The sequence below is a fragment of the Castanea sativa genome, chromosome 4 (assembly GCF_040712315.1).
Source record: "Castanea sativa cultivar Marrone di Chiusa Pesio chromosome 4, ASM4071231v1".
NCBI lineage: Eukaryota > Viridiplantae > Streptophyta > Magnoliopsida > Fagales > Fagaceae > Castanea > Castanea sativa.
Genome location: NC_134016.1, coordinates 29,110,570 through 29,125,307, shown reverse-complemented (window position 1 = coordinate 29,125,307; position 14,738 = coordinate 29,110,570). Strand labels below are relative to the sequence as shown.

The window sequence follows — 14,738 nt, the reverse complement described above, 5'->3', positions numbered from 1 at the left end:
GATGTCGAGTCTTGAAGATATGAGACGATCGGTTCCATCCAACCACCCGTGTTACGGATGGGGAATACGGGACTTCCTCGATGCTAGGGTATTTACGAATCTCCATGAGAATCTCCTTGTTCGTTGGTTCTTCTATAGACGAGGCCATCTTGGCAACCTCGTACGCACTGCGCATTTTGGCTTCTCGGGATCCTGACGAAATTCAACTTGTCGAACCCACTAGCTAGATGCCTGACCAACTTGAGGTACTTCAGCATCCTATCTTCCTTAGACTCAAACTCTTACATGAACTCCCCTATCGCTAGTTTCGAGTCACTCTGAATGAGCAAGTTCTTAATCCCGAGAGCACTGCCAAGTCTTAGTCCCGTCAGTATGCCTTCGTATTCAGCCTCGTTGTTGGTTGCCGGGAATTTTAATTGGACTCCATATTGGAGTTTTTCTCCATTGGGGGTGTTTATAATAATCCCTACTCCTCCTCTTTCGGGCGACGATCGAGTCGGTCCGGAATCGTCCTTGTTCCGCCTCGTCCATGCGTCACCATCGTGCGGGAGGGTGGTGCGCTATAAAGTCTGCTAGAGCTTGTGCCTTGATGGCCGTTCGGGATGGTATTCGATGTCGAAGCTGGCGGGAGTTCGATTGCCTTTGGACCATTCTCCCATTGCTTCGGGTTTGCTCATGGATTTCACGATGGGTTGATCCGTCATTACAAGGATAGGGTGTGCTTCGAAGTATGGTCGTAGCTTTCGTGAAGCCACTTATTAGGGCGAAGACAATCTTCTCAATCTGGGGTATTTGGCCTCTGCTCCTTGGAAGGCTTGGGCGACATAATAAGCGGAGGCTTCTTGTCTTCTTCTCGGATTAAGGCGCAACGACGAGCTGTGGATGAGGCCGCTAGGTATAAATAAAGGTTCTCTCCTGCTTTTGAGGGTCTCTTGACGGTCGGGCTGCCTAGGTAGCGGTTGAGTTCTTGAAAAGGCTCTTCCTACGTCGGTCCGGCGAACGCTTGCTTCAACGTTTTGAAAAATGGGAGGCATTTGTCCGTCGCTTTAGAGACGAACCTATTCAGTGCAGCTATTCTTCCCGTGAGCTTTTGGACATCTTTGATGGTTTTGGGGGATGCCATGTCGAGTATCGCTTGCACCTTCTCCGGATTTGCTTCTATTCCCCTTTGGGATACCATGAACCCTAAGAACTTTCCCGAAGCTACCCCAAAAACACACTTACTAGGGTTGAGCTTCATCTGGTATCTTCGGAGGGTATTAAATGTCTCTCCCAGGTCGTCCAGGTGAGTCAACTCTTCTTTGCTCTTGACAAGCATATCGTCCACATACACTTCCATATTTCTTCCAATTTGCTTGTTGAACATCTTGTTCACCAATCTTTGGTACATTGCTCCTGCGTTCTTCGATCGAAGGGCATTACCTTATAAATTAAGTCCTTGGCTTGTGATGAATGCGGTTTTTCCGATCTTCCTCGGCCATCTTTATCTGGTTGTAACACGAAAATGCGTCCATGAATGTTAGTAATTTATGTCCGTAGAGTCCACCAAGCTGATCTATCCTCGGCGGGGGAAAACTATCTTTTGGGCGAGGCTTTGTTTAGGTCCGTGAAGTCTACACACATTCTCCATTTTCCATTTGCTTTCTTCACTAACACGACGTTGGCCGGCCATTCGGGATAATAAACTTCTCGGATGAAGTCTGCACTGCAACAACGTTGACTTCTTCCATGATTGCTTGGTTTCGTTCGGGGGCAAAGACCCGTCGTTTCTGGACGGGTTTCTTCTCGGGATCCGTCTTCAACTCGTGCTGGATTACACGGCATGGTATGCCGGCATATCTTCGTGACTCCATGCAAATACGTCCAAATTTCCTTTAAGGAAACGGACGAGCTCATCCCTCATCTCGGGGCTTATAGTTGTACCTATTCTCGTCACCTTCGAGCTTTCCCCTCAGCCCGAGTTCCTACCGTTTCTAGGGCTTCCATGTTGTCTTCTTTTTCTCTTTCAATCGTCCATGTGTGGTTTCTCCTGCACCAACACGGCTTGATAGCACTCTGCGGCTAAGACTTGATCTCCTTTTACCTCACCGACCCCCTTCTTCGGTCGGGAATTTTATCTTGAGGCGGTAGGTGGACGTTCTTTGCGCCTCCATTGGTTGAGCGTGGGCCTTCCAATGATCACATTGTACGAAGAGGGGCGAGTCTACAACCGGGAAGTCCGGATGACGGGTCTGTTGCTTCGGAGTAGGCGCCTATCGTGACTTTTAGTGTCACAATGCCCTTGGGGTATACACAGTCACCGCTAAAGGCGACGAGGGGGACTCAAACGGACGCAATTTACCAGGACCTAGTTTCAATTGTTGGAAGGCCGATAGGTACATAATGTCTGCAGAGCTACCGTTGTCGATGAGGATCCTTTTAGTATTGAACCCTTCAATTGTGAGTGCTATCACCGAGGGTCGTTATGGGGCTGCTGACTCCCCTCGCGTCCTCTTGTTGAAGAATATATCTTGGTTCGTCCGTCGTGTTTCAACGGGGGTTCCATGTGGACCTTGTTTACTTGTCTGCGGTATGTTTTCTTGAGGGACACCGTACGACCCCCATGAAAGGTCCTCCTGCTATCGTGCTTATCTCCCCAATTACTTCTTGTGGTTGAGATCGGCGATTCTCGTTTTTGGACGAGGGTTCTCGTTGGCTCGTGTCGCCCTCCCTGAACCTGCTGGAGTCCCCTTTCTTGAAAAACTTCTGAAGTTTTCCTTTCTGTATCAGTTCTTCTATATGTCCCCTCAGATCTCGGCACTCTTCGTCTAATGGCCGTGGTCCTTGTGGAATCGGCAGTATTTGCTCTTGACCCGAACACATCGAGACGAGTGCAAGGGCTTTGGCCACTTTAGGTGGTGTTGATCCTGGATCTGTGTCAAAATTTTGTCAACAGGCATAATTAGGGGTGTGAATTTTACCGGTCGTGAAGCTTTCTCGTCTTTCCGTCTGTCGGTGTCACCTCTCCGACGGCTCGGACGCTCCCTCTTTTGTCCCCTGCGTTCGTCTTCCTTCCTTCATTCCGTCTTTAGCTTCCCCTCGTCTACGATGGGCCGATGCGTCCTCGGCGTTCATGTACTTTTGAGCTTTCAATAACATCTACGCCATCGTCGGGGCGGATTCTTTGCTAACGAGATGACGAATTCTACGGACTTAAGCCACACGCCTTAAATGTCGTCGAGTGGACCTTATCGTCTGCATCGTCCACCTCTGGGTCTCCCGAGTGAAGCGTTTTACATATGATCGCAAGGTCTCCTCTCTCCTTGCTTAATAGTGAGTAGATGATCCGCGGTCTTTTGGGTCGTTGCCCCGACGAAATGGCGCGGAAAGCACTGCTTAACGAAGTTATCGATGGAAGAAGTGGGCAATCTCGTGAACCACTCTCGTCCAGCTCCCTTCAGCGTAGTTGGGAATGAGCGACACATGATCTCGTCAGGGGGATGTTGAAGGCCTAAGGTCGTCTTAAAGGTGTTAAGGTGATCTTGGGGGTCCTTGAGCCCGTCAAAGGCTCAGGCGGGGTAATTGAAAATTTCGGCCGATACGGTCTTTCTAGGACTGCCATGGTAAAAGGAGAGTCCGTCGCTCTGACCATTTTATCCAGGCTTCGATCAGTCTTCTCTTTGATGGCGTTTCTTAATTCATCCATCTCCTTCCTCATCTCTTGGAGGATGTCGGAATGCTGCTCTTCTGGGGTTATCGTTCTCCGTCGGTCGCTCCTCCCATGGCTATCCCCTTCGTCTTCTTGAGCTCTTGTGGGTTTTCTTCTTGCTTTGTAACCTCTTGTCTCATCTCCGGTTGTCTTGTAAGTTCTTCGACGGTGGCTGCGAGATTCCGGACTTCTTTGTGCCAAGGCCGTTGAGTCTGGTTGGATTCCATCTGGAGTACGGTAGGAGCTGCGTTCTCGTTGTATGACAAAGTCGTTCCCACGAAGACGCCGGCGCCAAGCGGTATCTCGTTGATTTGCTTGGACTCGTCCGAAGGCTCTGAAAGTACTCGACGAACACATGGGAGCGAGAATTCACTCAAGTGGTCACCGGTGTGGTGCTGCCACAACGCCTCCGATGATAAAGTCGGTATCGAAGAAGATAATGATTGAAATACCGAGAAAAAATGATTCGAATTGGTGTTGTTTTTTTATGTACCTTGTATTGGTGTTGTGAGGGTTTTATATACCCTTGGGGATTGTAGCCGTTGGAGTGTTAATGACTCCCTGATAACGTCTCTGGTGGAGTTATGGACTTTAATGTGTTCCCGTCGGTTCGTCCAGCTGGTCTTGTAACGGTTGGAGCTTTATTGGCAGCATTGAATGGCATTAATTCTTTTTGATGACGCGGATACTGGTCATGTTCGTCCGTTAAGGCAACTTCGTCTATAATTATCCTCGTCAGTTCTGTATTCGTCAGTACCATCATAAAGAATGGTAAAAAAATTTTCAACATTACTACAGTGTCATTCTACTTTTATGATGGCACTGTAGACTATTGTATTTATTTTTTAATTTGTTTTATTCTCTCTCCTCTATGTCAGACTTCTCAACTTTCACTCTCTCTCTCTCAATTGCTCTCAACTATTGGGATATATTATTTGATTGTGTAGAAATATTATTTTAAAGTGTTATATTGTAAAATAAAAGTTGGGATGCTGATAATATTATAAAATAGTATGATATAATTGATAAAGTAGTTTTTTGAGATGGTAAAATAGGATATGATATAATTTCCAGATGTGAATGCTCTTAGATGTGCTCTTAGAAATTTGGGCCTAAATTGACAATTTCAAAACACAAGTTACCACACAAGTTACCAAATGATAGAAATTTGTATTTATTTATTTTGATAATTAAAAAATAAGGTACAATCGTTGGGTTAGTCACTTTCTACCCGATGATATAAACCCTGCACATATACGGCTCTATGGCCCTACTTTGCTAAGAGTGACTTGAACCCAAGCGTTTATGGTGAGGAAGACAAAAAGTATTTTTGCCTATGAAGTTTTATTTACCTAGAGTTATGAGGCCATATGCCCAGCCTCTTGAAAACTCTCTCGTCTCTGATTCACAAACAACTATATATTAACAAACTGTTCAGGATTTTAATGAGATATTCAAGGCTGGAATTATTTTTTCTTAATCTAGTTAAATTTACATTAAATTTTGAGTGACATGATAGTCATTATGGGGTTTAGGGGCAAAACGATCTAAGCTTCCAAAAGCACTCCATACCTGACCAAAAAATGTGTAAAGTTTGCATGAAGATTTTCACTTGATGAAGGCATATATCTGTGAACAGGTCATGTCAACCTGAGCTGGGAGTATAATTGTACATCCACTTTAACACAATATACCATGTGTTTCTTCCTCGGATCATAAGCTATCAGAGTTGACCCCCAGCATCTTTTATCTTGCCAGCCATTGAAAAAAGAAACACAACTTTGCATTGTTTACATCATCGGCATTCATCACCATTATCATGAAGCTTGGTCCATATATACTATATTTGTTATTGCTTACAGATTCATCATCCAATTCTATCATGGCTGTAATATCCACCAATTAATTTCAACTTTGTTACGTACTTTCCTCCTATAGCTCTAGAGGATAGGATAGGATAGGATAGGACAGCCCATGTACCTAATAATTATGTTCGTAAACTACTACTTTCTGTATATTGCGCTTATGCAGTAAAAGTCCAAGGGCTAAGACATTTGTTAATAAGTTATTTTTAAAAAGTTTTAATATTAATTTTATGAAAAGTGTAAAAAATTGTATAAAAAAATCAGTTATTTTTTTTTTCTATAAAAAGTTTTTAAAAGTATTTCTTAAATTAATGATCTTAGGGAATCTGTTAACATTTTACATATATATATATATATATATATTTACATATGTCCTTACTTATGGTATATCTTAATAAACTATTTTAAGGAACTTTTTATGGAAAAATAAAAAAATTGATAAATTGTTTTGACAACATTCTTAATTCTTCATAAAAACTTTCCTCAAATGAATGATTAAAATATGTCTTAGGGCATACTTTATTTATTATACCATACCACTTTATAATGTACCTAACATCCTAAAATCTTTTTTTTTTTTTGCCACTTCATTTAAATATTCTTTTTTTTTATACTATTTCTCTTTCTTCCTCTTCATCTGTCTCTCCCTCTTCCTCTTAAGTAACCAACAACCACATCATAGTGCCATCACTAAACTCACCAAGCAAACCCACCGGCCACATCAACCACCACACACATAACACCCAAACCCATAAACCCACTTCTGCCAATCAACCACAACCTTTGCCAAACCAACCACTGCCAATCAACCACCACCTCGCCAAACCCACCACCCACCCCACCACAACGGCAACAACCCACCCCACCACCACCATGAACCTACAAATGCACAGAAACCCACAAAAAAAAAAAAAAAATCAAAGCAAAATTCACACAATTGAAACCCCCAAAATCAGAATCTAAAAGGCAAAATGCATCCTTAAATCAAACCCATAGCAAATTCCAACCCCAAAACCCATCAAAACCCACCCAAAAACAAAACTCATGAACCATAAACCAACCCATCATGAACCACAGTGCTTCAATCAATTTGCCTTAATCTTGGCCGATCTCAACGGCCCAAGCTAGACCCACGCTGGCGCACCTGCCCACGCCACCAAACCCACATCGGTGCACTTGCCCGCCCTAAGAATGAATGCAGCTTCAACAGCTCACTGTCACAGACTCATAGTGATGCTTATGTAGTATTGCAATGGAGAAAGAGTGAAACACAGAGGGATGAGAGAGAAGGGTTGAATGAGAGAGAATCAGAAATTGAAAAAAAAAGAAAAAAGAAAAAAAAGAAAAGAGATATATGAAAAAGGTTACATGAAGAGAGAGATAAAGAGAATGAAAAATATTAAATAAGTTTATAATTGTGCTACAATACCATCGTAAATAAATTTAGGATGGTACCGTAGCCAAATTGTAAAATTTTTTACAATTAAACGACTAGTTAATGCATCATTTTAGTGTTTTGATGCTAAAATTTAGCATATCTGGAATTGTAAACTCCAGATATTGATGCTCTAAGAGTTGACAAAATAGCATGTTTCAAAAGTAGTTTGAAATTTGAGAAATATTATGTTCACAATATTTTCATAGTATTTTACAACAAATTGTAAATGTCAGGTTATTGCAATATGTTATTGATAAGGCAATAAGGTAATTTTAGTATTAGGTTCAAATTAGAACTAATAACAACTAATTACCTATAATTTGTTGTGAAAATATTATGAAAGTGTTGTGGACGTTGTACTTCTCTTGAAATTTTCTTTTATAAAGTTTTTACCTCCCATTCTTTGTCAAATTGGATGCATTAGGAAGGATATCTTCATTTTCATTTGCCACTAAAACAAAGATAGGCCTAAAACTCTCTCTTATAGTTCTAAACAAACTAACAAATAAAATATAAAAAAAAGTTTGTATTTGGATTTGAAGATTTAAAATAAAAGGAGTTTAAAAATCATTGTGGTTTGATATGAATTAAAACAACATATGATGGGTATGAGTTGAAAATTTTGTTATAATAAAAAATATTTGTGGCAAGAGCCTCGTAGTTAACATTTGGATATCAAATTCCCCTTCTCCCAACTATCAAATTATCAAAAAGGGGGGGAAAAAAGAAGAAGAAGAAGAACCATTTCTAATGAAGTTGAAATTACGTCTTAGTAGTATTTAGGTAAAGTGGATTTGAATTTGGGTATTTAAATCAAAACAGCTTTTGGGGGGTTGGAACATAGCTACTTGGCAGACTTTGGGCCAAAGAGGAAAGGCCAAAGAGACACTCCCAAACTAAGACCTCAGCTCAGGTCCCAACTTAAAAAAGCTCAAACACAAGATAAAATAGTTCGTCTGAATCAACCGTCGAGGTAATTAGCTCTCTGAATCAACTGTTGAGGTAATTCAAGAAATGGGTTTACCCCTAGATACGATGACCTAACTTAGAAGAGATCAGCTAATTCATTGAAGATGCCACTTTGGTCCCTCTTTCCCGAGGAACGCAAAGAAGATGACATAGAGCCCAACATAACAATCACCTCCGCATTAATTAGCTGTTCCTACCAAATGTTAGTCTTATTAAATGCTGAATAATTGGCTTAAATAGTGAAAACACCCCAAAAAGCCTGCCTTTATGATCGAAATGGTAGGAGGGAGTCTGATGGGACAAGTATCTCCACAAATCTAGTTAAGAGAGAAATAGCTAGAAAAAAAAAAGGAAGGGAGGAGGGATAAAAGGAGGGGGGGGGGGATATCAACAAAAAGGGGGATCTAGAAAAATCAAAAAGAAAAGTAAGAGAGAGAAAAAGAGAGAGAACAAAAACTTGTATTTTCCTTAGATTCACTCTTTGTACATTGGGAAATTTGTTTTTCTCAATCAAAGTGCTTATTTTTACCTTCCTTGCCTTCAACCATCTGTCTAATTTTCCCATTGTGGAGTTTACCCCTTTTACTTAGAAATTAGTTGTGTTGATTAAGAATGCAAGCACTGTTCTTTATAGATTATGTTTTTGACCCCCACAAGTTTGATTGGATAGTTTAAAAGATTAAAAATTTGGATTTAGGAGAAATACAAAAAAGATTTTAAAACCTAAAGTCATTGGATTTGAAATAAATTCTAAACTCATGGAATTTTAAAAATTTAGTCACACTTCCAAATTATTGACACTCTAAAACAACTTAATTGACCAAAATATCCTAAAAATTCCCAAATAACTAGAATATCACTAAACATCTAAAATGATCAACATCCCAAAATCACAAAAAAAGGACCAAAATATTCCTAAAAGCTCCAAAATGACAAAATACTCCCTAAATCTTTAAAATGACTAACATACACCCTAAACTCCACGTAACAGCCCCAAAACTACTAAAATGGTTAAAACTCCCCCAATTCAAAAATGTTTCAGGTACCCCAAACTTATTAAATGACCTACATACCCCTAAAGCCTAAGAAATGACAAAAATGTTCCTAAAATGATCGAAATGACTGTAAATTTCTAAAATGATCAAAATTCTCCCAAAAGCTTCAAGTTGACCAAAATCCCCCCAAATCTTAACAATGACCTAAATACCTATGAATGCTCCAAAACAATTGAAATATTGCCAAAATTTTAAATTATCTCCAAAATTATGAAAATGTCCAAAATACCCAAATGAGCAAAATACCCCAAAACTTTGAAAATGACCAACATACTCTCAAACCTCAAAAATGAAAAATAACCCCCAAGACTTTCAAATAACCAAAAGACTCCAAAAAAGATTGAAATACCGTCAATTTTGGTATGCTTTTGGGTTTAGCAATTAAGCTAAAAATAAGTTATTTAGAACTTGTATCATATATGTTGTTTCAAAACTTTTATACCATATGATTTGAATATTAGATAATTTACACGAATGATGAGTTTAGTTTTTGATATATTTAAAATTTATGTCATTTGAAATATCTTTTTTTAGTTTACACATATTGTTATTTTATTTTAGCTAATTTTTATAATTATAAAATATATTTTCTTGAAGTTGTTTGGATCCTCGAAGACATTAGATTTATTTGTGATAGTTTTGATTTTATATATTTTGTTAGCATACTTTTACGATGTTATTGTGCTGCTCTAATGTTGGCTAATGTTTCAAAAAAGTAAGAGATGGTCATTGTTTAGTTAGAAAAATGCTCATATTTTCTCTTTTCCATTATACAACATATTTCTTTATAAATAAAGTCTACTATTGTTTTTGCTAAAAAAAAAAAACTTAATTTATACGGTTTAAACCAATAATGCATCAGCCGTTCAATCTAGTCAATCTTTGATTATTTTTGAGGAGTTTAGATTTGATTACTATGACTAAATAAATTTTTTTTTCCTTCCAAGTACTAAAATAGAATCTGACCCTATTAAAAAAAGAAAAGAATCTTTTTCTCAAAAAAAAAAAAAAAAAAAGAAGAAGAAAAGAATCTGACCCAAATTTTGATAGACCAAACCTCTATTTCTTGAGCCCTGTCCTGATGTGAGGCTCCTTTCAACCTTTCACCACCAATCTATTCGTAGGCCCAAACTCCAAAAAACATGTTCATGTCCTCATAACCCCATCACTCACCATAGGCCCAAAACCAAAAAAGTTCCATCCATCTCTTCCCACACCCCAACCAAAAAAGAAAAAAAACAAAAACCAGAGAGAGAGACAGACACATTGAGAGAAGAAAACAATGATGACCTTTCTCTAGCACAAGAAGAAGATCATCAAATCAAAAACACAAAAACAATTCCTTGAAACCCCAAAATCCCATCCTCAAAACTTTCACCCACCCTTCTCACCAATGATCTCTTCATAGATTGATAACACACACCAAATCTTGGTGTTTCATATCTCATTTCTCATCCCAATATTAACCTTAAAATCCACAAACAATGGCCAGCACCACTTCTTCCATCATGGACGCACTCTTCCAACGCACCTTAGAGGACCTAATCAAGGGCCTCCGCCTCCAACTCATTGGCGAGTCCGCTTTCATCTCCAAAGCCCTCGACGAGATCCGCCGCGAGATCAAATCGACAGACCCACACACCAAATCCAACGCACTCCAAAAGCTCTCCTACCTCTCTTCTCTCCACCACTTGGACATGTCGTGGGCTGCTTTCCATGTCGTCGAAGTCATGTCCTCTTCAAGATTTTCCCACAAGAAAATCGGGTACCATGCCGCTTCCCTCTCCTTCAGCGACTCCACCCCTGTGCTCCTCTTGATCACCAATCAGCTCCGCAAAGATTTGACCAACCCAAACAACGAGTTTGAGGTAAGCCTTGCTCTCGAATGCCTCTCTAGAATTGCCACTACTGATCTTTGTAGAGACTTAACTCCTGAGATATTCACCCTTTTGTCGAGTACTAAGATTTTCGTGAGAAAGAAAGCGATTGCGCTTGTTTTGAGGGTTTTCGAGAAATACCCAGATGCTGTAAAGGTCTGTTTTAAGCGTTTGGTTGAGAATTTAGATAGTACAGACCCCCACATTGTGTCTGCGGTTGTTGGGGTCTTTTGTGAGCTCACTTCTAATGACCCCAAATCGTATCTTCCTTTGGCGCCCGAGTTTTATAGGATCTTAGTTGATTCTAAGAACAATTGGGTGTTGATTAAGATGTTGAAGATTTTCGCCAAGTTGGTGCTGTTGGAGCCAAGGTTGGCAAAGCGGGTTGTTGAGCCGGTTTGTGAGCATATGAGGAGGACTGGAGCTAAGTCGTTGATGTTTGAGTGTGTTAGGACTGTGGTGAGTAGTTTGAGTGACTATGAAGAAGCGGTGAAGCTTGCGGTTGTGAAGATTCGGGAGTTGTTGCTTGATGATGATCCGAATCTTAAGTATCTTGGATTGAATGCACTTTCAATTGTTGCTCCAAAGCACTTGTGGGCTGTGTTGGAGAATAAGGAGGTTGTAATTAAGTGGTTGAGTGATGAGGATCCTAATATCAAGCGTGAGTCCTTGCGTCTTGTGATGGCAATGGTTTCTGAGAATAATGTGGTTGAAATTTGCAGGGTTTTGGTGAATTATGCTTTAAAATCTGATCCAGAGTTTTGCAATGAGATTCTGGGGTCCATTTTGTCCACATGTTCTAGAAATTTGTATGAGATAGTTAATGATTTTGATTGGTATGTGTCGCTTCTTGGAGAAATGTCGAGGATTCTACATTGCCAACAGGGGGATGAAATTGAGAATCAGCTAATTGATATCTGTATGAGGGTCAGGGATGTTAGACCGGAGCTTGTTCGGGTTGGTCGTGATCTGCTAATTGATCCTGCATTACTTAGTAACCATTTCTTGTATAGGATATTATCTGCTGCTGCTTGGGTGTCAGGGGAGTATGTTGAGTTCTCGAGGAATCCGTTTGAACTTATAGAGGCACTATTACAACCTCGTACGAATCTCTTGCCACCATCAATAAGGGCAATATATATCCAGTCTGCTTTTAAAGTATTAATCTTTTGTTTACATTCTTACCTCTTACAAAGGGAAAGTAGTGCTTCCTCATATCCTGATACTTCGGCACTTTCTGAATTAGCCTCTAAGAGGGAAATGCCTGAGGGTTCTGATTCGGCAACATTTAAAGCTCCTTCTCACAGTGAACAGGATGAAGTGTTCAACCCAAGGGTGTCAAATCAATCATTTGAAGAGCTTTCTGTAGGAAATGGTGGGGATAGAACTATTAGTCATGGTCAGACATCTACACCTGTTACTTCAGAGAACAGTTTCACATATGAAGCTGTTGTCAACCATTTAAATCTAATAGAGTTGGCTCTGGGCCCGCTTACAGGAAGCCATGATGTAGAAATACTGGAGAGAGTGAGGAATCTATTATGTTTCATTGATTTGATTAAGGGAGAAGTACTTGAGAGCTTAGTGCAGAAGGAAGAAAACTTGAATAGTGCAGAGATGAAATCTTCCAAAATCATCAAACTGATGAGTGATGCCTTTTCGGAGGAGCTTGGTCCAGTCTCAGTTAGTGCTCAGGAAAGAGTTCCTATACCAGAAGGATTAGTGCTTAAGGAGAATCTTAATGATTTGGAGATGATCTGTGGTGATATTCAACTACCTTCATCAATTTCATTTTCTCTTGTAAGTAATCATTATGAGGAGGGGGTTGGTGCTTCTCTCCCTGACCTCCAAAGCAAGGAAGAATTGGAACCACCAAGTGAGGCCACGTCTCTACTTGCTGAACACCGTAAGCGGCATGGGTTATACTATCTTTCTTCAGAGAAAAATGACATTGTAGCAAATGATTATCCACCTGCCAATGACCCCAAGTTGCAGGACAATCAGAATAATGACACTGAAGATCTAGTAAAGCTTACTGAGCAATTACTTGTGTCAAAGAAAAGGCCAAACCAGGCAAAGCCTAGGCCTGTAGTGGTGAAATTGGATGGAGATGTTGTACCTGTTTCAGCCAAGAGGCCAGGGCCAAAGGATGATTCGCTATCTGGTGCAGTGCAGGAAGTTCTTTTGGGAAGTGACACAAGAACCTCTACATCACGAAGTAATCCCTCTGATAAGTCATCAAGTAAGAGAAAAGGGAAGGAAAAGCTAATCACTGATCCTTCTTCCGAACTGAATGAAAATTTGGGTGATGCAGAAAAGCTTGACCATGAAAATCCAAGTTCAAGAAGAAGTAAACACCGTACTCATGGTAAAGAGAGAAGACATAAGAGTCCAGGAAAGATTAGGGAGGAAAGGGAAGAAAATGGTCAGAAAGAGAAGAAAAAGACTAGTCATCGCCATGCTAGGCACAAAACTCGACAAAGAGCTGATGTGCCCTTGAATGTGGTTTCAGAAACACCAGTAATTCCAGATTTTCTTTTGTAGCATTAATGACCTGGAATCATTATTTGCCATCAGCTGTCACACAACTTTTTTTTCTCCCTCATATTCCTCCACTTTGAGCGATGAGGTCAGTTCTGTTGTAGATTTTACACTCTTTTTTTTTTTTTTTTTTGGTGAGGGTTTGCCTTATATTTTTTGGATGAGGGTTTACCTTATTTTCCAATGTTACACAAAGTGAATTTCATCAAAGTAAAATTTCAAATTTAAGATTGTTTAACTGCTGTCTAGTAATAGTGTGGAAGCATTCTTTATGACCTTTTGAGGTTTTAACTTTCTTTCTTATTATGTTTTTAGTTTGAGCTGTTTTTGCAATTCTTGTTTGCTTTCATGATGACGTGTCTTTTATTATTTTTAAGATAAGTGGACTTCATTAATTAAGTGTAATATTGTATAGTTTTTAGGGAAAATTACACTTTACCATCCTAAATTATACATTAGATTACACTTTGCATCCTAAACTATTCGAACGCACACTTTGCACCCTAAACTATCATGTTTATGATACTTTGCACCCCGACGTTAGTTTCATTGTAAGTTAGACAAAAATTAATAGCACATGACCTGCACGTGATTTTTGCTAAGGTGGAACAAAATTGAAAGTCAAAAATACCCATCCTCACAATCAATTAAAACAATAACTTTTCCTTATTTTTTCCAGCTCTCTCCCTCGCGCATCATTGATGGAAATCAAGGACCTCCATTGCAGATCCTGCATGAGCATTTGGATATTAAGAACAATATGACCCAACCTAGATACATGAGACCCATATCAGTAATGGCCTTCATAACATTAGTATTCTCTCCTTTAATGACTAGATCTGTAAAGCTAGCTTCCATAGCAAATTCAATGGCCTTGCGACAAGCTAAAATCTCCACCTCATCACTATTATCCACTAAGGGACCTTTAGCAGATATGGCACCTCATCGCTATTGTTCCTTTTAAAATGAAAAATCACATGCTAAATATACTATTACTATGGGTTCTATATAGTATATATTTTTTCAGCGGAAATCATTGGATCTGTACCTGTACCATAATGAAATAAAATTTTGTTTTTAATTTTTTGTGAAGAGGGTGTTTTTTGCAAAAATCATGTGCAAGTCATGTGCTATTAATTTTTGTCTAACTTAATGGTAAAACTAACATTAGGGTGCAAAGTGTAATTGTCTAGGGTGCCAAATGTGCATTCAAATAATTTAAAGTACAAAGTATAATCTGGTATATAGTTTAGGGTGGTAAAGTGTAATTTGCCCTAATTTTTAAACAGCAATAGATGTGCCTCA

General features: G+C 39.5%; 1 protein-coding gene across 1 annotated transcript; it reads left to right on the top strand.

The window, feature by feature from the left end:
• The first annotated feature begins 10,250 nt into the window (after positions 1-10,250).
• On the top strand, positions 10,251-14,519 carry LOC142631611 (AP-3 complex subunit delta). Its single transcript, XM_075805816.1, has 2 exons — positions 10,251-13,521; positions 14,113-14,519. The coding sequence occupies exon 1, from the start codon at positions 10,500-10,502 to the stop codon at positions 13,434-13,436; it is 2,937 nt and encodes a 978-aa protein (XP_075661931.1). The 5' UTR covers positions 10,251-10,499; the 3' UTR covers positions 13,437-13,521; positions 14,113-14,519.
• The last annotated feature ends 219 nt before the right edge of the window (positions 14,520-14,738 follow it).